The 25,797-nt window shown below is 39.9% G+C and overlaps 1 protein-coding gene across 4 annotated transcripts in view; it reads right to left on the bottom strand.

Moving 5' to 3' along the window:
- ntrk3b (neurotrophic tyrosine kinase, receptor, type 3b) overlaps window positions 1–4,936 on the bottom strand; it is a 191,433-nt gene extending 186,497 nt beyond the window's left edge. For 3 of the 4 annotated variants that reach the window (XM_088296409.1, XM_088296411.1, XM_088296410.1), the window contains exon 1: window positions 944–1,551. In XM_088296409.1, the coding sequence (XP_088152535.1) occupies window positions 944–1,338 (395 nt within the window). In that variant the 5' untranslated portion in view covers window positions 1,339–1,551. Of the gene's footprint in view, window positions 1–943; window positions 1,552–4,851 lie in introns of those variants that run through there. The other variant, XM_088296412.1, reaches the window with a different exon arrangement.
- Window positions 4,937–25,797: the final 20,861 nt, after the last annotated feature.

Here is a 25,797-nt window from a genome sequence, read left to right as displayed (position 1 = left end):
TTTGTATTTTCTGGGGGAATTTTGAAAAAGGAAGCGTTGCCAACTCGCGTGGCATAGCTTTGATCTTGAATGCTTCCAGAACGTTTGCAGTCACACGATAATATGGCGTGAGTGTTGGAAAAAAATAAATAAATAAAAAAATTCGGAACTATTGTGGGGACTGTGCAGGACTTGAAGGCTTTCAAGTATGGCTTTGGGGAAGAGGAGGGGGAAAAAAGCTGCATCCATCCAGCACAGTAACACAAATATTAAGTCACACAAAATTAATTTTTCAGGATGACCATGAAGCATGTATTTGAAGCTTTGTGAAGAATATCTCAGACCTTCAGCACAAAAAAATCTGCATCCAGCACCTTTTTTTTTTTTTTTTTGCACAACACACCACTGCAAATGTTATTCATCACCTTTGTGGTAACTAATGAGTCACACACCAGTGTCTGGACTTTTCAAGAAGGAAAGCTTTGGTTTTGACCGACTGGTGAGGACAATCTTGAACAAAACGACGCTGCATCCGGCACGTTTGCGCACAGCTTCCACTCACGACATCACACTACAAGTGTTATTTTTGCACCTTGTAACACATCCACATCTGTCTCAAGTTCATAAAGCGGGGGCGGTTCCCCAAGGAGGGTGGTGGAGGGTAGTGATATGTAACTGTTTGACCTCACTGCGCCATTTATTTCTGTTCCATTTGGCGCAATCTGTCGGAGCAGTTGGACGCGGACGCAACATCCTCCTCCTCCTCCTCGTGAAAAAGAGGAGGAGGAGGAGGAGGATGCTGATGAAGAGGCCTGCGGGGGTGCAACTTTCAGGATGCCCCCCCCCTCCCGACCACCACCACCACCACCACTCATCCCCCAACCACCATGCGCATACTCATGCAAAAAACATTTAAAAAAAAAAAGTGAGGTGGTGCAAGTCACACACGCCAAGATCTACTCACATGGACGTGATGTTTTTGAACAAGTCAGCTATGTCCACGGCTCCGCTGCCGTTGCCTCCGGCTCCATCCTGCACCGCCAACAGCGGGAAGAAGCGGCCGCTGTCCGACTTATTGCAATAGATCTCGGTGGGCGAGCAGCTGCACGTCGGCGGGCAGTCCAGCATGGAGCTCAGGTGGTCCCGAAAGAGGAGGGTGAGGAGCAGGAGGATGCAGAAAAGCCGCCAGCCCCGGCAAATCCGCGGCGGGTCCAGGCATAGATCCATGTCTCCAAGGAAAGATGGAAAACAGAAGAAGAATAAGAAGAAAAGGAGCAAGAGGTGATCCTTGTGTCCTTCCTTAAGAGAACAGAGGATGCTCTGTGCGGAGTGTCCTTGCCTCCTCACATATATATACATATATATTTATATATGTATATACAAATATACACACACACACACACAGGCGCTCACACAAATCCACACACTCGCACGCACACACAGAAAGAGAGGAGGGGAAAAGCAAATTAAAAATAAAAAAACACGGTAATCAAGTGGAAGAAATCTCCAGGCAGACGTGCATGGTGGCTCCCCTCCCCGGAATCTCCGATGTTGCTCTCTCCTCCTCAGCGTGATGCTGGAGCAGGACTGACTGGATGGGGAGATGAGAGAGAGAGAGAGAGAGAGAGAGAGAGAGAGAGAGAGAGAGAGAGCGCGAGAGAGAGAGGAGCGAGAGCCATCGAATGAGAAGTTGGGGGCGGCAGAGTCCCTCCCACCGGCTGCTGTCGTACTGACACCTGCAGAAGCTGCATGCAGTCAAGTGTGATTACAGCGCGCGAACACACGCACACGCATGCACACGCACACGCACGCACAAGCACACGGTTCTCAGGGCACAGCAAATGGCATCATGGATATAAAGGAAGATTCAATAATTAGAACTATATTTTATACACAATGACTTGGTCAAAAAATAGCAGCCCCAAAAAAAAAAAAAATGCAACATAGATGTGAGCGATACAGCTGATAGTAATGTGAATATTAAAACAATTTTAACAACATAGTGACACATTTCTTTTATTTGTAATTTAGATATTTCCAAAACTCACAACAATTTTCGTTAATAATGGAATTAATTTGTGGAGTGGGAATGCTAATGCTAACTACAGTGCTAATTACAAAATGATGCGCGCGCTAAGCTAATGCTGAAAATCACAACATTTTCCTAGCAATGTGGAGAAGATATGATTTCCAGGAACTAGTGGAATTGGAAAGCTGATGCGAAAAACAACACAAATTAAAAAAAAAAACTCAAGGTTCCGCTAACTACAAACGTACGCATTTCCAACAAATAAATGACCAATAATCTGATTTGTACAGTCTTAGAAGGTGGCAAAGATTCAAAGTTAAATTATTCATGTGAGAATTTTCACAGTATAAAATATATCATTTGGTGGACACAACATGCTAATGTTAAAACAAAGTCACAGATTTGATGTCTTCCAACAGAGAAGACAACATAATTTGACCACAAGAAGTTGTTGCTATTATTGGTCAATTCTGACCGCTAAGGCTAATGCTAAAAACAACATTTTCCTTAAAACCATGAGAAGACATTTATATGATTTCCAGGAAATAGAAGAATTGGAATGCTGGTGCAAAAAACAATAAAAAAAAACTTTGGATGAACTCTGGGTTCCATTGTAATTAAAGATGAAGCTGATGAGCGCGTGTGGTTAACAACGGCATCTTTAAACAGGAATTTGAGGATTACGATGGGAGATTGAGAAGGAAGCGTGACGCGAGCCAGATTATGATCAAAGGCTGGCATCAGATTAAACGCCATTACTCCGCGACACCATTGTCTTCGCATTGTAACGCCATTTAAGCACGGCTTCATCTTTTATTTGCAGCCTTCCACTTGGAGGCTAATAAAAGTCCTGCCGATAAAAAGGTGAAAAAATATGACAGAATTGGAACCGAGAGAGAGAGAGAGAGAGAGGGAGAGAGAGGATGAGCCGAGCCAAGTATCCACTCTGCATGTTTGACTTTATTGTTGACTTTATTATTTTATGCCTTCCATTACACTCCGCTTTCACGCATCAGGCGGGAGCAAACAATTCGAAAATGGTTAACTTTTCCCCCACGTCAAGGTCGCACGCGGCATACAGTACCTTGGCACTTATTAAAAAATACTTTGAAAGCATAAAATGTCTCAGAAAAAGGGAAATTCATTGCCATTTTTTAGCCCTGAGATGCCGCAAATTTGCCACGGTGACCTAACAGTATATATTCGCATTTCGAAAAACCACTTTGAACGAATATCAGATACAATCTGAAACTACCACAATTTTTGGGGGGTTAAGTAGCCAAAATCACAGAATCACCACTTGTTTGAAATTAAATTTCCTAAAAACAAATTTTCATTTGCTCATGGTCATGCATGTGAACAGTTGCGTATGCCAATTTCAAAACTCAGCATGCAATAATAGATGAACAGCCAGTAACGATGTCAATAATTCATGTTGACAGTTTGGTCAATGTAATTTAGCCTAGACCCCCTAAAAAAAATGAGCTAGGTATCTCTTCCAAACACAAATTAGAACCAGTTGCGCCATGTTATCAATTTTAGCTTTTGACAACAAAAGCATTATTCTCCTAATTGCATAAATTATCATTGGCAACTCAGGACTTGCTTCTTGCATTATGGCAAACAATGGCAGACTCTATTCAGCAGCTGTCTCTATGAACAAATTCAAACAAATGTGCATTGTTGCTACCAGGTTTCATACTGTACATAACTCATGTGGGCCAATAAAGTACAATAAACATTTGTGGTGACATCTAATTTTACAGATACACACTCACAATTGCCACCTTTTTCTTTTTGTGTGCCATGAATGTTAACTCATTCACGACCAGCCCAGTAAAAACAAATGGATTTTGACGTATTTATCCGTCAATGGTATTGAATGAGTTAAGTATGCTTTTTTTTTATTGAGCTTCAGAGGACACTTCCAACAAGCCTGCATGCGAGTAACACAACACGTCATTGCAATGACTGTTCAAATTTGTCTCGTTGATATGGACTAATATTTGCCATCCGTTGGAGGAAGAAAAATAAAGGATTAAAAAAAAAAAAAGTAAAAATTGACTTCTGAGCAATTCATCCAAGCCGCTTATTCCTCACAAGGAAGCTGTCCTCGGGCAGTAGGTGGGGTACACCCTGAACTTGTAGCCAGCCAATCACAGGGCGCACACAGATGAACAATCATTCATACTCACAATCACACCTCGGGACAATTTGGAGTTTTCAATCAACCTACGATGCATGTTTTTGGAACGTGAGAGGAAACCCGAGTACCCGGAGAAAACCACACAGGCATGGGGAGACCATGGAATTCCACACAGTAACCTTTAACTCTGGTGTCAGCAACCTTTCGTACTCAAAGGGGAATTTTGCCAGTCCACCACATGAAAGGAAAAAAAAATAAAGAAAGAAAAAACACTTGACATCTAAAGTGGGGATAATACTGTGTATCATTTTTATGGATGTAAAAACCCATTCTGTGTTGCATTTATGAAATCTATGCTACGGGGAGCTTAATATTTTATTTCTGCATATAACAAAAACATCTTCAAAACTGGCCGAGGAACACTGATAGTGGATTTCAAAGCAAACACACAAATCAAATTTTACAGAATTTATTTCAAGCAAAAGAGCACACAAGCCTGAGGGGAAATGCAAATTTGTGAAAAAAGATTGACGTGAATTAAGCTTACAACCAAATGAGACAAAGTGAGGAGGGAAGGCAGAGAGCCAGGGAAGGAAGACACCTACACAAAAAAAAAAAAAAAAAAAAAAAGCAAAAACACTAAATCCAAAACCTACTCGAGGAAGCAAACGAGTAACAAAACGATAGAAATACTTACAGGCAAACAGGAGAGTAGCTACTGACAGAAAACAAGACGGACGTGAAAAATGAGTAAGAAAATGTTGCAGCAGTGGTGACAAGCAAGAAACAAGAACTCAGCACTTTCCTGCTTTTTCTTCATCTGTGGCAAAATAGCCAGCTGATGACAATTGCATCAGGTGTGATACTCTAGACTCCGCCCACCAACACTCTCCATGGAAACCGCAACAGAAAGGGGGTGCGAGGGGGGACAAAGTCACGTGGCCACAGAGACGAGCTAACTTTCAAATAAATAAGTCAATGTTTGGTCGAGTCCTCCTCTTTGTCGTGAAATTAAGGGCAGACTTAAACGATCCACCAGCAGCCAAGCTTCATTTGTGTTGCGTCAACATTTTATCGCCTGTGGAGCATTCAGTCAGCTTGAATTAAAAACGACTATGTCACTTAACAATTAGATTTGAAATGTAATAGCCATTTCGAACATGCATTTTACCTGGTTAATTAGTTTTTTTTTTGTTTTTTTGTTTTTTTGCTCCTGAATCTCAGCATACATTCTGGACGCTAAACAATGTATTTTCGGCAGACATTTTTGATTTCTTGGATTTTCATCTACACGTACAAACACACCTGTCATGTTTCAATGAATTTTCCATATTTGCCAAAAAAAAAAATATATATACATATATATAAATATATATATATATATATATATATATATAAATATATATATATGTAATGTAAATTTATAATGAGTGATTTTTTTGTTTGTTTTCTCTGCTCCTCCAGCTTGTTTGTAAAAAGGTAATTCAGGGCCCATGCCATAGGCGTGTCTTGCCCAGTTTGGGGGGGCCCCTTCCAAGCACTCCCCAAATTTGAAAGATCTCAAGATTTTATTGACTGTATGTTTTTTCTTTACAAGCTAGGGAAGTGTTAATTCCATACAGTACTGGGTAGAAACGGAATATTTTATCACCAAAAATACTGTACTCCCCCTCCCCTTATGCCTCCAAATATGGGTTTTGCTTGGAGCCACACGTCGTCGTTGCACTTTTAAAGTTGTACTTTTTTTTCATTGATATGTGCGAATATCAGCCGGGCGCTAGACGCTTCCTGCCTTGCCTGCTTGTTGCGACGCCTCAGAGCAGACATCGAACCCATCCAATCCTTTAAAGTGTCCTAACAATATCTGCATATCTCAATTTCTGGAATAATAATGTGTTTTGTTTTGTTTTTTTCAACACAAATTAAAAAAAAAATACACGTTATTGAAAAATTCCCTCTCACGCTATGAATACACTCAACAGTTACAGAGGGTCCTCGCCCGGGAAGAAGGAACACAGAGTTGGCGAGGACTAATTAGGCAGAAGCGGCGTGGCGTCTTGCCTTCAAACAGACTTGAGAAGCGGACATGCTCTCCGATGCGCCACACTGGAGAAAACACGCGCAGATTTGCTGATTTTTTTTCGCCCCAAAACAAACTGCAGCACACATGATTTGGAGCACAACACAGCATCCAATATGCTTAAAGGAGACATTATATACACTAATGCCATTTCTTTATTTATTTTTTGTCAAATTGTATTTTGTCGTCAAAATAACCGGAGGATGAACAACTACAGAACTTTTCACCCTCTTAAAACAGCCCTGTTGAAATCAAGCAATGAGGATATGTGTATATATATATATATATATATGCAAAATATTAGAAATGTGAAATATCACTCATCCAAAATAAAAAAACTAATATTTTTAAAATCACTTAAAAAAATATTCAACAAAAATATATTACAAGAAAAATACTGAATAGAGCAAGACACAAACTTTGACATCATACGACGTCTGCAATAAAACAGTTCTAATTCCGGACTCTTTCCATTTTGTTAGTGTAACTCAACCCACTTGTTCTTGTATTGTATTGTCTAATAATCGTCATTTCCAAACTATAAACAGCTACTTTTTTTTTTTTTTTTTTGATGATGGAATTTTATGGACTAACAAGATTCACTCCATCAACATTTAGGCCAGATCTCAGTTCTACCACTTAGTCCTTATTTCACCCCTTAAACCAGTTCACAAGAATGAAGGGGTATACCAATTCGCAAATCAGGAATCAGCCCGCAAAAAAAGCACAAACAAAAAGAAAGAATGACACAGATAGGCTCGAATCATTGCCGATGTTTTGGCTGAGGCAAAAATGTTGTGAAAATCGCACTGGAATGAAAAAGAGTTGCTTTGGAAAACACTTCTTGCCATCCGGGGAACCCACTTTTATACAAAAACTCGACATCGGGTCGTGAAGGCCTCCAATAAAACAACACAAAAAAAGCTCAGTTTAAAGCTCACGGTCATCCAGCAGGACTTAATAAAAGCGCACGTGTCAAACCGGCCGGCCGAGCACTCCAAGTGCTAACGTGGCGATTTATTTCAATTTGTGCAGCGACGCGGGGACCCCGCCGGGAGCTGAGCATCCCCTCGCCAGCTCGGTTTGTCAGAAACTCGAACCTAATGCAGCTTCGAGGCTCCCTGTGCAATAAAAAAGGGTCCCGCTGGCGCTTTAAACATCATACTCTGAGTGCCGCACGCTCTCTGAAGTCTCGCCGTCAATGTGTTTCTCCAGTATGTTTACCAGCATCTGTTGATCAACTCACAGCGACGGAGAAACGATCATTGCATAAACCTCACAGGAGGAAATGTTACATTTGCAGTACTGACAAGTTCATTCAAAATGCAAATTGTATGAAAAATAACAGCAGAAAAGTTATTCTACCTTGCCAATAATAAAACAAAGATATTAGAACTTGCACAACTATGTAACAGAAATATTTGACAAAAAAGAATTGAGTTTGTCAGCGTTTAGCCCCGCCCCCTAACTTTGATGGGCGAGATTGACAGATAAAATTAATTCATGAATCACTACAAAGCGGGACCATGAAATAATTAAATATAGAAATAATTAATTAAATACAGAAATAATTAATTAAATACAGACAAAATATTACATATAATCATTGACCCTTTAATTAATTACACATTTATTTATTTAGTTCCACATTTAATTAATTAATTAAATTCTTAATTAAACTTTTCATGGTGTATTTATTCATTTATTTAATTTTGGCACTTTTAGTCCTCATATTGCACACTACTTCCATTTGCTTTCATTCTAGAAAAGTGAAAAATTGATGAATTTCCTGTATGGAAATTTAACAAGACAAAAACGCGTACAAAGCCACACCCATCTTCTGTGTCAGCCAATGAATTTCAAACATGCCCTTCGCATCTACCATCTGTGTCAACTGTTGTGACAAACGTGGTCAAAAACGTGATCGTGACTGCCACTTCCGTCTGTCCATCATCCTTTTCACGCAAGAGCCTAAAGTGAAAGGTTTGCTGGTGACTAACACTCGAGAGAGTCACGGTTGTCCCAGCTGTCAACCTCACTTAAACACCAATAAAACTGCCTACCTCTCATTTAACATCAGCAGCACAACTCAAAGCGTCCATCAATTGAGTGCGTATAGCGGCGCTTTAAAACGTTTGACAACAAATATGTACCACCAAAACAAGATGTAGCTCGTAGAGCACCACCATCTGGTCCATGTACGCTCCAATATGTGTCCCTACTACATTAAAAAAATGGCTAAATGTCAACATTATATCATATTAATTGGTTGTTAAAAAGGATCAGTACCAGCAGATGTTTTTTTTTTCACCAAGCGCCGATCACAAACAATACAATCATCGGAACATTGGGCCAGGAGATATAAATGTTTTTTTGTTGCTATGTTAAGCGTTCAGTTCTGAGCACGGTTGCATTCCCACATTACGCATGGTGCATGTGTCACAGTAGAGTTAGCGTAAACAAGAGATGGGAAATCCAGCCCAGGTGCTTCTTCTAAGCCTGTTTACTTGGCAGTTGACTCGAAGCACCTATGGCAGAACTAAAAATGAAATTACAAAAACATTTCCGTTAACGATATTAGATTGAAACCTTTGTTTTCTTGTTTGTGCATTAAGATCATATGAGCTTTCGGGATGGATTTTAAATGGATTTACATGGGTATTGATGCACGTCCATGCAAAAGACGGAGGATCAAACAATGGTTTGAGAATTGTAGTTTATTACACGTTAATTAATTGTCTTTTTTTTCTTTTTTTTTTTTGCAGTCGATTGAAATACACGTTTAATAAAAACAACAAAAAATGAACTAAAACTAATAATAAAACTAATAAAAATTCAATTTAAACATAGCATTTTCCAAAACAAACTAATTAAAACTAAAAAAAATAACTATAATGAAAAATCCAAAACTATTAGAACAGACGGTCCGAAGCAATGCGAGAGTCGCCGTACCTTGCGTAAGAAATTGACTTAACGGGAAAATATGCTTTTAAATGAAGTTTTTATTCCCAACGGTTTAATATTGTCGTAAGGCATTATACATTAAGCACAATTGAAAATTAGCTTAAAAATAAGAAGCAAAAAAAAAAAAAACTCCATTCAAGTAACTAAAAATGACACTCAAATAATTCATTTCAAAATAAACAATTTGCAAAGAGTAAATGCAAATCCATTAAATTCGAACGTTAAATACAACCGAACGCGTCTTGGCCAGTAACTCTTTCACGCACCACTAGAGGGAGCACATGCACAGACAAAAAATATTTTTCACAGTTTAGGATTGGAGCCACTTTTTGCTCTACATGTTACTGAGTTCACTTACTGGCCTAAAAGCTTTTTTCATACGAATAATTGCTGTAATTCTGACTTTACTACTCCCTTATTGCAGGTTAGTGAAAGACTCCGGAGCATTAAAATTGCACTGCAACCATAGGAACGGAACTCCGTCATAAACCGAGCATCCCCTTCACACGCACCACTCCAACACGATCATGTAGGGGATGACATTTTCTCAAATAAAGCCATGATTGTCCCACGACTCTCGGGACGGGGATCATTAGCGGCAGAAGATGGACGTCCTGTGTGCTTGTGCCAGCATCATCATCATCATCCATCCATCCAGCTGCTGCGACGGGTTGCCAAACTCTTTTGTTCGCCGTTGAGCCAAAAAGGGGCAGAGAGCTTTTGGCAGATAGTATTCTTATCATCTACATGTCCCCGGATAAATGTCTTGTGTAGTTCATCAATTATTCAGCGGCTATTTTTAAAATGCAGCTAGAGAAACACATCTGATTTTATTAAGTAGCTTCTTCATGTGGACATCATTTTTTTTTAACCGTTTTTTTAGCATGATTGAAAATAAAAGTATAATTCAGTAACTTGTGAAAAAAATACCCTGCAAAATTTAAAATTTAAACTAACACAAAAGAAACAAACAAAACTACCAAAAAAAAGCTAAATAATACCAATTTGATAGTAAATTACCTTCTTACACATACATATCACATGATTTGAAAGTAGTAGGAGGAAATATAAACGTATATATTTCTACCACTGTATTATTAGTATTAGTGATAGTCCGATTATCGGCCAGACCGATTATCGGGGTCATATTGCCCATAATCGGCATCGGCCTTTTTGATGACTTTCCAGGTCGATAAATTAAAAGATGGTTTATTTTGGCTCGCTGCAGCACACGTCTCTCTCTCTCTGCTGTGCTGGTGGTCCTGCCTGCAGAAGCAGATTGGCCCGCTCACAGCGCCATCTGATTGGTTCCTTGTACAGCGGGTATCAGCCAATCAACAGTGAGGTGCCTGTTTGTTTTTTCACCTCGAGTCACACGCACTACAACAGACTTTGCCGAAATTTGAATATATGTCAATCTACAACTTACAACTAAAAGAAAACTATTTGCCGTCGTAAACTTTAAAGAGATGTTTTTTTTTCTTTGACTATAGAACTATCAGAAATGCAGCTGAGCCTGGGAGCTCTCTGCACTTTTTGTTTGACTTTTAAAATGAAGTTTTCTATTTTCTAAGATATAAAAAAGCTTTAACAAGTTTTTTTTTTATTTAATAAACGTGCTTAAAGACATTTAAACTAAGTCAAGTTTTGTAGTTTTTAATCTTTCAAAATTTTGACACCATTTTCCCCATTTTTTCTACCATAGAATATCGGCTTGAAATATCGGTTATCGGCCTCCATGACTACTTATCATCGCTATTGGTATCGGCCCTGAAAAAAGCATATCGGTCTATCACTAGTAGATCAAAATGCATGACAAACAGTCCCTCAATAATATTAACATTTTGAATGAGTTGATTTTCATGGCGAAAAACGGGAATGAATTCTTGCACTTAATGTTGGTTTCTTGTTCAGCAGTTTTGTGCCATCCTTGAATTGGACTGGAATTTCTACAAAAGAAAACCCTTTTCACTGAAAAAAAAAGACGGTCTGTGGTTATTTTGTTGTTCGGTTAGGATAGAAGCATTGAAAAATATATCAGCAAAAATAAAATCTATTCTGCACGTATGCCATATTCAAAATAGCATTTTTGTCATACATCCAGTTAAGAAGTGTGTGGTCTTATGTGCCACCGCCTACAGAAGCACTGATGAAAAATCGGGGTCCCCTCCAACATTTAAGTTGTCCATCCTTGCTTTTGTCACGAGCTACGTTGAAACAAATACAGTGCAGCTCAGCCTTTCGCTTGTTGGCAACGTAGCTAGCAATGTCCTTTGGATTGTAAAACTCATTGTGTCTAAAATCCTATTTTCAGAAGCTATTTTGAAAACAAAAAATGCTTTATTCTTCATAACCTTGATATTTGGCAACAATAGTTGGATGCGGGTTCCAGGGTGACAACAGTCGAGAACCACTGCTCTAGTACAGACAATGGAAGTTGCTAGAGTCATACATTGACGCCCCCCACACACACACACACACACACATACACATAGTTCCAGTGACCATGTGTCCACCAATTACCCGCCAGGTCGGCGAGGTGCAGAGTTGTCAGGAAGTGTCGTGCCACAGCGTTTGGAGGATATAGCGGGGAAAGGGGTGGGCTGAATTAAAGGGCCACTTTCTATTGTGTAGCGCTGACAGCCGACTGGGCAGTTCAGCAGCCAGGCGGCGGGCATCAACGCGACCGAGGCGGGGAGTCACTCTAATGACCTTGAGAAAATAACCGAGTACAACCCCATTTGTGTTGTGTCGCCGCCGAATCAAAGTAAAGGGAGGATGTTCCCGAGCCTGACTGAGTTCAACTCACTTAGAGGAGCGGCGCGCTTTGCTGGCAGACAGCTTTATTCAGTCGTGACCACGGGCAAAGCGTTCCAGTGGTGTTTCAAAGAGGCTCCGGCGAAGCTCCGACAGGGCCGAGCGAGAGCAGAACACGTGTGTGCTGGGAGCGGGGAGATGTATTGACCGGGATTCATTTAGAGGAGCCACACTTGCCTCACCAGCACCAAGCTTTGTTTCGAACTTAATGGCCACAAGAGCAGGGCCACGGCACGGCTCCAAAATCAATAGTGGTCTTGCTTCCTCGACATCCGAAAGTCCAGATAGAGAAGAAATGTGATGAGGACAAGAGACCCATTGAGAAGAAAAAAAAAAAAGAAAAAAAGAAAGCCCCAGTCTGTCTTGAGGCCTAATTTGAAACACTTGATAAAACTCTGACCCAGTATGGAAATCCCAATTCTGTCTTAAAAACCGAAACTTTCAGAAATTCCAAGCCCAGATTGAAAGCGTAACTTTTTTGTCATGACCCGTTCGGTCATGTCATGTCTTTGTTTTGTTGTCCCAGCTGAGTGGGGGCGTTTCCTCCAGCGCTCGTTCCCTTCCCTTGTCATCGTTGCATGAGAGACACGCCAACCAGCCACACACCGGTTCCTCATCAGTCACGCAGCTGTGTCACATTGACTGTCAATCACCCGGACTACGTAAGCGCTCAGGACCGGCGGCTTGTTGTCGGGACATTGCTTCCTTTCCCTGATTGTCACGGCCGATTCCTGATATCGATATCGATATTGATATCGATATTGATATCGATGTCGATATCGGTCTCATTCTCGTTCACGCGCATAAGTTATTTGTCACTGTCCCTGTTTTCCTCGTCAAGTTTAGTCTGTCCAGTCGCGTTCTTTGTCATCCTCATTGCTTTGCACTTCGTACGTTTGTTTCCCCGAGTTCATTGTTTGCATTAATTAAACTCCCCTTAAGTTACCTTTTGCCTGGCTTCCCTGCATTTTGGGTCTTTCTCTCTTCCTCCTTCACCTCTCTACAAGCCAGCCTGACATTTTTTTTTTTTAAATTCACCTTAAAATCTTATCCTGGCTTGAAGGAGCTTTGCGTACCTGGAATGTTTTACTTTTTTTCTTTTTTTTTTTGAACATTTTTGTTTAAATTTTATATTGTTTACATTAGCTTTAGCACAGTGTCGGCCACTAGAACGCTGTCGTCGTCACAAAGCAAAGCCCCTTCCCGTGAGCACGAATGAACGGCTGCGTTGTCAACACCTACGACAACGAATTAAGGAATTAAGCGAAATGGCACGCTTAAACGGATTTGGTGTGAACGTAGCATAAGACCCTATCCTGTAGAGTAGACTTGAAATGAAACTCTCGCCCATGATAATTTGAATCCCTTATTCCATTTTGTTGGACTTTTTTTCTTCTTTCTTTCAATCCCCCCCATTTTTCATGGAAAACGCACATTGAATTTTTATCAGAGTCTGTATTGTTTTTTTTCCAATGTGTTTCAAAGATCATCATTTATGCAAGAGTTTTGGCTATTCCCCATGAATAGCGGGGGTCCACTTTATTATGTTCTGTTAATTGCAGCATCATTTGAACTTTGCTCCACTATGAAGACAAAAAAGTGTCTCGTTGTGTCACTCTCTAGTACCACACCACTCCAAATTGGGCAAATAAAAATAATGATCTTTTTAATGGACACTATAAACTATCAAACCACACTTTTAAACCTTGTGACACAGAATGTTCGCTAAAAATCCCAATTTAAAGGAATACTTGACTAATTTTCCCTTCTTCAGCAGGACAGAGTTCATATTTTGTCTATAATGAATTTGATTAGTGCATTAGTTTTCATTTACAATTAACACCTTTAAAAACACATTTTGCCACGAACTTGCTCCAGACTGAAAAGGACATCACGTGATGAGGACTCAGGTTACAACCAATCACGGCGGAGCATGTGCAGGTGACCCGTGATTGGTTAATTAATAAATTAGATTCATATGGAATTTAAGCCCTGGCTATGAAGGTTACTTTCAAAGACTAAAACTTGAAACCTCAGCTCCTTTTTTTTTTTTTTTTTATGCTGACAGTGTTTTAAAAGTCTAATTTAAATCCCAAGACTTTGTGTGATAAAGGTGACAAGGATGAACTACTCGTTGAGTGGGCAGCATGAAAACTGGTTCTTGGGCCATTAGGCCATGTCACTTTGGCTTCCAACAGATCTGAGTGGGCCGTGTCAAGGATCTTTGCGAAATGAGGCGTCTGCCATCTCCAGAAACGACGAGCAGACACTCCATCGTGTCCGTGTCGGTGACTGAGCATTCCCCATCCAGATAAACTGCTGTTAGAGTGACGCGAGGAAGAATATTCTTGTTCCCGTGTTGCAACTGCAGGTGGCCACCAAGTGCGGCTCCCGAGCGGTCCCTCACCCAGTTTGAGAACCTAGTCTGAAAGCCTGAACCAGTTTGAAACGATTACTCAGGCGTGATAAGTTCAATTAAAACCGCCACGTCAAACCATATCCATGTTTAGTACATGACTTTCACACCTTAACAATCCGACCCGGGTTGGAAATCCAAATATAAAAACCATGAGTTCAACCAGAATTTCAAATCGTGACTCTAGCTTAAAAACCTCCTTTAAAATTCGAAACCTTTTTTAAATCCCAATCTTCAAACCATTACTGATGGCGCTGTGTGGTGATGCATTTATCCGCATTCTGGTAACCACGAGTGGCCAAAAAAAAAAAAAAAAAAAAAAGTAGGGCATGTAAATGGTCCAATTTCATTCTTGCGAATAGAGGGAATTTCAAGCCAATGTGGATGAGTGCTCTTTGTCACAAGCTCTTCAAAGATCTCTGCTTTCTCAACCGTTTTACGTTCGCAAGAAGGTAGGTGTGATGACAATCGATTTGGAAAAACGTGTTGAGTGTATTGTGACAGCTTGTTCGTGACTGACGGCTATGATCGCTGAATGAGGACTCGTGTGTGCGTGTGTGTGATCAAGGAGCCGAGGAGAATGAGCGGGCGGGTGCGTGTTAAGTAGAATTGAACAACAAGTGTGAATATATATACCTTAAATAGCTTACAAATGACAAACGTAGGGAACCAACCCACTATGACGTGTGGTCTCAGTACTAGCAGAATAATCTCACCGTGCATCATTTACAGCACGGCAAAGCATCGAAATTAAAACAATAACGTAAAGCTAATAAACCAAGCCTATATATAGAGTTTTCTTTTTTTCAGACAAAAAAAAAAAAAAAACTCGCTAAAAATTTCGGCTGTCACTTCAAAACAGTTGATCGGGTCGGGGAACCTTCAAATTAAGGCTCCCCGACGCGATCACACCTGTGCGCCATCCCAAAATGACAAAATGGCCGCACCCGCAGAACGGATGAATTTCTCAAGTTATCTCATTCTCTCCAAATGAATATTAAGAAGAATGGCATCTTCAGAAAAGTGAAGGCACATGGAACATATTCTTTTAAATATTTTTGGGGTTTGACTTTCCCTTTGGGACCCCAAGCTTGAAAAAGAGAAGCATTAAGCGCACTTAAGAAGGAAATCAGCACTATAAGGTAACGACTAGAATGTTATGTAGTTAATTGCAACATTCATCACAGTCTTCAATGGCCTCAGCGCAGCAGATAACAAAAACAACTTTTTGTCTGTAACAAGCAGACTTTGCCTTGGGGGGGGAAATCAAGTTTTTTTTTTTTTTTAATTGTGCCACGAGGCATCACCGGTAAACATTAAAAATGGATATTTGGCTCTCCTGCTTCACACATTTTGACGACATCAAAAAGATTGGGAAAACATTGCATGCTGTTGTATTTTCTTCAGACCTTTCCTTAAAAAGAAGAAGAAAAAAAAAAACATCTTTTTGCGAGCACGAATGCCACGCTGATTTTAAAGGCAATACCTCGGATTGATCACCAGCCAATCTGTATTTTTTTTTTCATAATTACTCATGTAACATTGGGATGAACACCAAATCACCGACTCAAAGCACATGCAACACAATTGAGGAATGCAACCAAATTATTATCATTTTTGAAAAAGGACACACGCGTGAAGGACAATCTAAAATGGAACAATGAATAACAATGACGACTAAAAGGTTGCGGTGGAAATGCGCGACAAGGATTTGAGCGGAACCACGATGACCACAAGATCAAATATAAAGCACCCAATCTGACCTACACAAGGCAGAAAAACAGAAAAACACAAAAGCACTTACCGCATGTACAAACACAAGTGACAGGCAGTAACTTCAAGTGGATGTGAGAAAAAAAAAAGGCAGAGGTAGCAGCTTTTACACGCAGAGGCAACGGTGACAACCAACTTATCAATTCAGCATCTTCTTTCTCTTTCTCCCTTGTCTAAATATCCTTGCTTATTAAACTCCGTTTTACCCCTTTCTGTATGTGGAAGATTGATTGCAAGCGACTGGGCCAGATTTATATTTCACTTTAAACATTTGCACTGGTGGGAGCTGTGACCTGTAATACGTGTTTAAAGGGAAGTTTTGCGCATTCACAATCAAAGGAAGTCAATTTTTGTTAGAGGGGAAGTCAAGCCAAAAAAAATCATTTACAATCAAATTTTCTTCACACATTCTGATTAATATTGCGTTTGTGGGTTATGAATCAAGCAGCAAAATCCACCCGTGTTCTCCATCTCAGGCAGCGGCCATTTTGTCACTTCTGTTGACTGAAAATGACATCACGATTCCCCAGGGCTCAGGTAATGACCAGTCAAGGCTCCCCTGTTTCTGAAGCTGAGCCATGATTGGTCGTTATTTGATCCCTGAGCACCTGTGATGTCATTTTTAGTCTACAAAATTGACAAAATGGCGGCACCCTAATGGCTAAAAACTGGTGGATTATACTGCTTAACTTTTATTCCGCAAACTCAATATTAATCAGAATGCCATAATTCGACTAGCGGGCTTGCATGGAACATATTCTTGTATATAAAATTTTGGGATTGACTTCCCCTTTAAAGTCAGACATAAAGTTCTGAAACAAAGAAACTGGGGAGTTCAAATTGTTTGTTACACTGGTGTCACCGTGGGCTCTTATGGACATTTAAAAAAAAACAACTTATTTTACAAAGCCCTTTAAGTCTTTTTATTTCCATTTTTTTGGGTTGGGGTTGTGGTTAATTATCTTTAAGGATTCCCACCAAGAGGGAACGAGCGTTTTATAGCCCAACCTGTTCAATCCTGCTGGAATTTCACTCAGGTGACATGTTGAACAACACAACACGTCACGCCTGTCAATTCATGATGGGCGTGTGCCATCAAGTGAAACACTCTCGACAGCTTTTGTGTTTATTCGTTTGTCTACAATGTTCATTAAATAAAGGACTCACTTTACATGCATGCAATCGTACCGTTAGTTGAATCATGACATTTCAATGAATAGGAAGAAAGAATATAAAACTACATTGACAAAAGAATACTCGAATATAAAGAAAGAGAAAAAAACTAATTTGAAACCCAAAGCACATGCTTGCATCTTGAAACCTTGACCCAGGCTTGAAACCTTAATTTGAAATGAAACAACCCAGAAAGTTTCTTATTGACCCAGGTTGGACATCAGTCCCCTTTTGACCGAATTTGGGTTATTTTTACCAAACTATTTTTGGAGCAGAAACCTTAATCCGGACTTGAAACCCTGACCAAGACTTGAATCGCTTATTTTAAATCTAAATGCAGGACTGAAACCCAATTTTAAACCCTGAGACAGACTCGAAACCCCTATTTGAAACAATATCGCAGGCATGAAACCCTATTTTTTGCAACTCAGAAATAAGCTCAAGGCCGCACTTTGAAACCCGACGCCCCGTTCAAAACCTAATTTCATGCCCTAACCAAGGCATTAAAACCCTAACTTGAGACCCTAACCCTGCCTTTAATTGAGAACAATAAGGTTATCCTTTATGTATTCACTTTTAAGGAGACAAAAAACATCCAAGAAGGTACAATGGGCCATTGCAGCAATGCGGAGACTGTGGCGCTGAACGGTCAATGAAAAACAGACTCAGTTGATACAACGGCGTGTTCCATTACTTTTAAAGACAAAAAGAACACTGATAACTTCAGTGAGGCTGTCAGGCAAAAGCATGTATATACATTGTCTCCATGGCGACGGGTTGAGATGAGACAAAAGTCAAACTAAGGCCATTGGCAGTATGCAAGTCATTACGCAAGCTCCCATAGAGTGATCCATCCATCCATCCTCTGGACACCTTACGTCTACTTTAGGAATTCCTCGCAGGCATTCAAAATGATGACAGAAGCCATCTCGCGTGGACGTGTCGTAATCCGTACATAAATACATACCTGGAAGACAAGAAGCCCGCTTGGTCGGGTCCCAGCAGCCAGATGGAAATTGTTACCATGACATCCAGCATCACTGCTTGATTGATGGCCAGAGGCAAGAGCAGGTTTCATAGCAACAAGACGCACATCTACATAACAGAATGTAGATACCCAGACGAAAGGATGGACCGTTGGACGGACAACTATGTGTTTAGATAGATAGATATCGATGGGTGGATGGATGAATAGATAGATAGAATGATTGACTGGAGCCCGATTTGATTCGATTTTTGATTTTCAGTTCCTGATTTCTATTTGATTTTTTTTAATCAGTTTTTTTATTTTTTTACCAAACAAATGAATCATTTTATAACCAAAAGATTGTTTCCATTTTACCGTCCGCATTTTGTCTTGGTAACAAACAGTATCTTTTCGTAATGTTGCAAAAAAAAAAAAACTCAAAAATGATTTTATAATTGTTACTGTTCAAGTACATTTTTTGTCTTGTCATCAGTGTTGTTAGTGCCAGAACGAAACATGAAAATATATAAATAATTTGACATTTATCATTACACTTAATTTTGTGAAGAAAATGTCCATAACGGATTTTTTTATGATTTATTTTTTTTTTTTTTACATCGATGCGTATTATAAGCAGTTTAAATCGATTTTAAATTAATTGGCACATCCCTAATGGATCGATATAAATTGATCAATAGGTAGAAAGAATATGATTGGTTATGTCATGACTACTCTTGTTAGGTCAATTTAAATCTTGTAAATTTCTGTTTTTGTTTTGTCTGGAATTGTTGAGATGTTATTGTTGTTTTGGTAATGCCTCATTTTGTCATTTCTGGTCTTGTCCTAACCGATCAAGTCTTGTTACTTTTGTTTCATCTTGTAATTATTGTTTGGTAACGTAAAGTTTGTTCTTGTCTGGTAATGTTTGGTGCTTTTAAATGTTGCTTTCAATTTTCTGGTTTGGTGTTATCGGGTAATTTTTCATGATGATTTCATGACAAAGGTGATTTTTGGATGGTTTGGGTTTCTTTTTTTTCTTGTCTTTTATCATTGTAGTTTTTTTCTGGTTTTGTTTCATAATTTCAGTTTTTTCTTGTTTAATTATGTCATGCGATTATTTTTTGGGGTCTATGTTTTGTTTTGGAAATAAATGTGGATGTTTAAATCGTCGATGTCAGGGGGCATTGTGGGATCTAACTACAAAACAGGCTTATTTACACTCGGTTGTCACCAGCCACTTATTGTTTATTTGTGTGCAGCTTCCTTTCGAATTAATTGCTTGAATGTCATTCAATTCAGGTCAACCATTCTGAGCTCTGTTACACAATTACACATCTTGATGTGAGTAATAACTTGTTGGAGTCTGCATTCAAATCTGTGCACGTGCGAGTCAATAGGGTCGCGCCTTTCTATAAAGCACAAAGATATTAAGTAAGTGGGTGGATTTACTCGAATCTTGATTTTAAAATGGAGCTTTATTAAAAAAAAAAAAAAAGAGTTCCAATTGTGGTGGCGTGCTTAACCTGGCGGGTGGCACAGATACGATAAGGAATTTAATCCCTGAAGCGAGCACTGATTAGTTTATCCCGTCAGTCGCGGCGGGCTGTAGCGGAATAAAAATGGCTGTCGTCATCAGGGGGAAAAAAAACTCAATATTAGCTGCTTTAACTTCTTGACGTAATGTTGTTGATTGGGGAATATTCAAGCATGGCTTCACAATAATAATTCCAAACAAAGTGGGCGTGATGAAGGTGTAATGTGACATCATCGCAATGCTCAAGCTTTGAAATGGAAGAATGATGCCTTCGAAGACAGACAGCAATTGTTGTTAATTTCCTATTATGACTGAGTTTCGTGTTGGGCAGCCAAGGGGTCCTCGGGAAGATGCCTGAAGTTCATTTTGTGGCGTTTTTTGTTTTCTTTTCGCATCAAAGCCTTTCTTTTACTTGTGATGAACGTAAGACAGAAATATTGTAGGGAGCACAATGAAGACAAACTGAGTTATGCCCAATTATTGGTGTGTTTGCACATTTATTACATCAGGCATCTTGTTAGGCAACTCAGGGGTCCTCGGAAAGACAGAACGAAGTCATTCGCGACAACTTTAGTTTCGTTTGTTACTGTCACGTCTTGTAATATCTGCTGTAGTTTATTGTCAAGTCAAGTTTAGTCTTATTTATTTTTTCTTGTCTGCTAATCTTTTGGTCGTTTCTGGTTATGTCTTGGGTGAAAATGTCAAGTTCTGTATAACTTGGTGATGTCTGCTCTTGTTATTCTTGGTTTTGTCTTAATAATGGCTGGTTATGTCTTGAATTTTCTTGTTGGTTCAGATTTTGTTTTGTCATGTCTGGTAATGTTGTATTTGGTAATTGACAGTTTTCTTTTAATCAGCAATTCCTATCCTGTATTTTTAATTTCTGGTTTGTTCCAGTCTTGTAATGTTGATTTTTTTGGAAAAGTTTTGTCATTTCCGGTTTCGTCATGTCTTTGTCTCAGTTATTATCACACTTCACGCCTTTGCCTTCACTGGTTTGATGGTGAAGCAAAACAACCATAAATATTAGCATCATCTTAGCGCAACCATGTGGCCAGGGTGAATTAAAAAGTGGCCACCCCGCTCCGTCCACAGAGACTCAATCTACAGCGGAGAATGAAGCAAGAGTGAAAGAATGAGGTCCTGAATGACAACAAAAGGTTCGCTTTGGAATGATGGCGGAGAACGAGAAAATTGACACATACACCTACAACGGCACACACACTTTAAGTGCTTTTCATCTTGACAGGGAAATGGGGACTTCTGCTCGCTTTCCTTTTTAGTACACTTCATTTCCCTGCTGTGTGCTACTTTTCCCCAGTTGTCAGACATTTTCTTCCCTCTCACGATCCACGTGTGGCCTTCACTCATCATGCCCAACCATCCAGACACCTGTGAATACATTTTGCTTGCGACTAAAAGGTGTTCATCAGGAGAGATGGGTACTTCACGCTATTTTGCCGGCACGTCCTCCGTCCGCGACCTGGACACCCTTTCATCATCATCCCTCCGTTCATAAAAATAATCATCCTCCGTACTTGTCTACTATCACCCTTTTAAAGTGCTTCTGTCCATACATTTCGTCAGTCTGTCACGCACACAGGAAAAAAAAAAAGTGTCCGTGCATTATGACGCTATGGGAGAGAGGCAAAAGGCAGAGGTTTCTTAATTAAATAAAGATTATTTAAAAAATATAAATAGCTACATTTAGACAGAAAAACAGACGTGTACATACATTAGTCGTCTCGGACTAATAGCCGCAGGTCTCCACGTCATTAAATAGTGGTATTAGGTATATCAGGTGTGGGCAAACTACGGCCCGGGGGCCACATGCGGCCCGTTAAATGTTTCAATCCGGCCCGCCTAACTTGGAAAAAAAATAAATAAATAAACCTTGTTAATGTTTTATTTTCTAAATATTGTGGTGTGTCAAACACATATATATTGTTGTAATGCTTTTGTTCACTTTCATTTAAAATTAAATGGGTTTTTTTTCTCAGATGAGGTGATGTTACCAAAACATCCATCTGCTCCTGGTCCGGCCCCTCTGTCAAATTTTAGAACATATTGTGGCCCGCCAATCAAAAAGTTTGGCCACCCCGGATCTATATTATAAAACACCAGTAAACCCTTTTTTTCCCCAAATGATGCTGAACGCATAGCGTGTCCGTGTTTTTGTCCACTCTCTCACTCCCTTTCTCGCTCTCGCTCGCTCTCTCGATTTCATTCTGCTCCGTGTGCAATTATTGGAAATCTCTAACCGCTGTACTTGTCTCGGTTAGGGACGATTATTGGGACGGCTGAAAACCCACTTCCGTCCTCGCTTAGTCCGTCCTTTTTGAAACACTTCTGCACCTCCATCCTCCGTCCCCGAAATGTGACAGATTATTCCCTTCCGTCCCTTGGATGAAATGCCCACCTCTGTTGATCAGTGGCCAACATCCAAAGGAAAGAAAATCTCTTTGATTAACTCGCCTTCCTCCTTGAAAGTGTCCATGTTGAATTATTTGCTTTTACATTGTGCCAAATGTGAAAGATCAGTCTGGAAACGCACAAAATCAAACAAGATTCTCCATTTCAGATATGATGTGCTCTATTTTTAACCCACAGCAATAATTTGAAGTTTGTCCTTGACGTGCACTCTTTAAAAGTTGCATGCAACGGGTGCTTGAGCTGGAGGTTATTGATTTCGCAGACAGAAAAATATATTCTGTGGCAAAATGGTTCCAGATGTGAACATTTCTCATGAAGGCCTTCAATATTATAAACAAATTGATGTGGTTTCTTATCCTATCTTGGGTCTCCCACATCCTGTTAGTTCTATTTGTGTCCAACCTGCTATCTTCTCAAACTTGCCTCTTGTTTTACATTTCTGTCTCGCACACAAAGATCTAATGATGACTACAAATGCACATGCTTTGTCTTTACTTGCTGCTAACAATAACATAATTAGTGAGATGTACTCTTCGTGGCTATATTTTTCATCTGTGTAAAAGAATAACCGCAACAACGTCAGATATTACTTAATTAAGCGTATTCATGAAAAACTTTTCTACACGCTCCATTGTCCCGTATGAATTATGCATTATGTATGAAGTGGAATCCACTTTCTTTTTGGACCCGTTTAATTCCTTGCGTGTAAAGTGTCGTGACACACTCTCGCAATAATAGGCCAGGCTCATTAAGTAGCGAAGCACTCTGCGCAACATTTTAGGGACAATTAGAAGTCACTTAACCACAGTCCAACTCGCCAGTGAACATGTTTTACAAACACTGTGTGAGAGCTGAGGTGGAACAGCTGAGCATGCATGTTTGCCCGACTTGAATTTACGTAATAATGCCACTTTTGCACATCTGAGCATGCAGTCAGTATGAGATGCCCTCCAGATTCAAGGTAATCGTAAAAAAAAAAGTTTGGTGTTAAATAGACCAGAGGGATCTTAAGGTTAGTGTTTTGTCAGTACGGATCATTTGTATTTGCCGCAGGAGGGCCAAACTTTCACATTGGGATGTGAGATAATGCTGCGTTGTTTTTGCAACCGCTCGTCCCGGCCTTGGATTTGTCCTTGCGGTCCACAGCCTGCTAATGTTTTCAAAGGCAGCACACACACGTCCCCAAAATTTTTTTTTAATGTGCCGCTATCTATTTAGAGGAGAAGATTAACAGTCATCATGAGGAGTGCGCACAGTATGGACCGTGGGCCACGTATGGTCCATTTATTAGTAGTAGTAGGACGATAATTCATATTTGGAGCCGATATTTATTTCCTGTAAAAGGGAAAATATTGGCTTCAAAATTAAAAGAAGAAAGAAAAAAAATGGTATCTTTATTGAAACATCTTGAAGCGAATAAACAATTATTCAGAAAAAAATTGTAAATAAAATGTAATATAAAAATAAAAATATTTTTAGACAGTTTACATCTTGCAAAATACTGACAAAAAGTTCAGGGAGATCCCAGTGTCATTGGCGCGCCTTAAAAAGTGAAATGGAAACTTGCACAATAGCCCCCTATAGTTTTCTACAGTAAATAAAGTTCTCCTAAATTTCTAAATAACAGAAATGTTACATTTTCACTCATCTTTGTTTTAATTTAAAAAAAAAAAAGATGCAATGAGCAGCACTCCTTATTAAATTAATTCAAAGTTTAAAAGGTTCTCTAAAGTTAACAGTTTTAAATTGATTTATTATCGGCCATCAGATTTTACAAAAAAAGTCAATGCCGATGTTCATCAAAATGTCGAATATTGGCGCTGATAATCGGCCCGGACGATATTCGGTCCATCCTTAATTAAAATCAGTTGATTCATCCGTGTTTTTGCCCACTCTCTCTCTCTCTCTGTTTTATTTATTGAAATCATTGAATGAGTGTTTATTTTTATTTGTTGTAAACATTTTTTATTTATTTATTTTTTACAAAAGCTGTTTAAAAATGCATGTATTTTATCAAATAATTCGTACATTTGTTTCTGCGTCAATAATGGAAATTCAGACACTGAAAACATTTTTGTTGATCGAGATAGTTTTTTAAGTAGACTATATGAATGCTGCAATTTCTGCTCTCGCCAAGAAAAAAACACCACCTTGCCAAATGGAAATAAACAGAAGGCCGAGAAATAACCCACAAGAGGAGTGTTAAAAAAAAATGGAGAGCAAGGATGCGCTGCCGCAAAGAACGGCTATGATGGCACCTGGCTCAACAAAGTAAGAACAGCAGGAAAGTTCGGCGTGTGTGCGTGCGTGCGTGTGTGTTTTCCTCACTCGGAGATGGTGGGGGCACACACACGTCGCCTCATTAGAGCATCAGCACATCAAAGACTTTCCTTTTTCAAAAACCAGGAGGAGTGGGATCAAAATCCTTAGGATATCGCCGCACCTCTCTCCTTCACGGGGTGCACGGGGACGCACCGTCAAAGTTTTGGGTCATTTTCAGATCTTTGCTGCAGTGGAAGTGGAAGAGGAGGTGCTGATTAAAGCAGAATTATGCTAATGAGCTGGAGAATGGCAGGGGGGGCACATGAGGCCTCTGACAAGCTCCTCAACCTATAAGACATCCTTCCATCTTTTCTCTATAGCACTTGTACTCATTATGATCACGGGTGAGCTGGAGACTTTCTCAGCTGAGCCAAACCAACGTAGGGGCACATTTCAGGGTCACTTGGCAATTGGACAACCGTTTCTAAAATATAAAATAGCTCTTCTGCATTCTTCTTCTTGGTGACCAACTTATATATAAAATATCCATCCATCCATTCATTTTCTTCCGCTTCCGGGGTGAGGTCACGGGGGCAACAGCTTAAAACAGGGAATCGAGACTTCTTGTCGTCCAGCTCTACCGGGGCATGTAGAGGTGTTCCCAGGCCAGCTGGGATTTGTCTCCCCAGCGTGTCCAGGGTTTTCCTCTTTTTAGTGAAACGTGCCATACCACACCGCCAGGGAGGCATCCGGAATCTCGACTTCTCACCCCCCAGCCACTTCATCCAGCTCTACTGAGATTCCAGCTTCACATCAAAAAGTCTACCGATGCCACCAAACTAAATTTAGACAAAATGTAATTCAGAACAGGATCAGTGACAAAGTCCACCCCACAATGAAAACTAATTTGACTTGCAGCAGGTGGAACTCTGAAACTGGGCTAACAAGGACAGATCAGCCCAAATGAAGGGCGAGTGGTGTCGGGCGTGGTCCCAACGAACAGGAAGGGTTCACGCGCACTATTTTAATGCCGTGTCTTTTTTGTTCATGTGAGGCTTCTAGTCCCTCACACCGCCGATTGCTGAAGCGACAATGACTTGCAATATTCTAATTAATGCCGTTGTATGTTACTCGGGTGTTGCTGCTGTGAAGACAACTTGATGGTGAGTTGTTTTTTTTAGACTCCTTTTATCACGCCACATGCACAATATGTGACATGTGTGA

The sequence above is a fragment of the Idiotropiscis lumnitzeri genome, chromosome 5 (assembly GCF_059441095.1).
Source record: "Idiotropiscis lumnitzeri isolate Australia: NSW breed Sydney's pygmy pipehorse chromosome 5, RoL_Ilum_1.0, whole genome shotgun sequence".
NCBI lineage: Eukaryota > Metazoa > Chordata > Actinopteri > Syngnathiformes > Syngnathidae > Idiotropiscis > Idiotropiscis lumnitzeri.
This window is presented reverse-complemented; position numbering and strand designations above follow the sequence as displayed.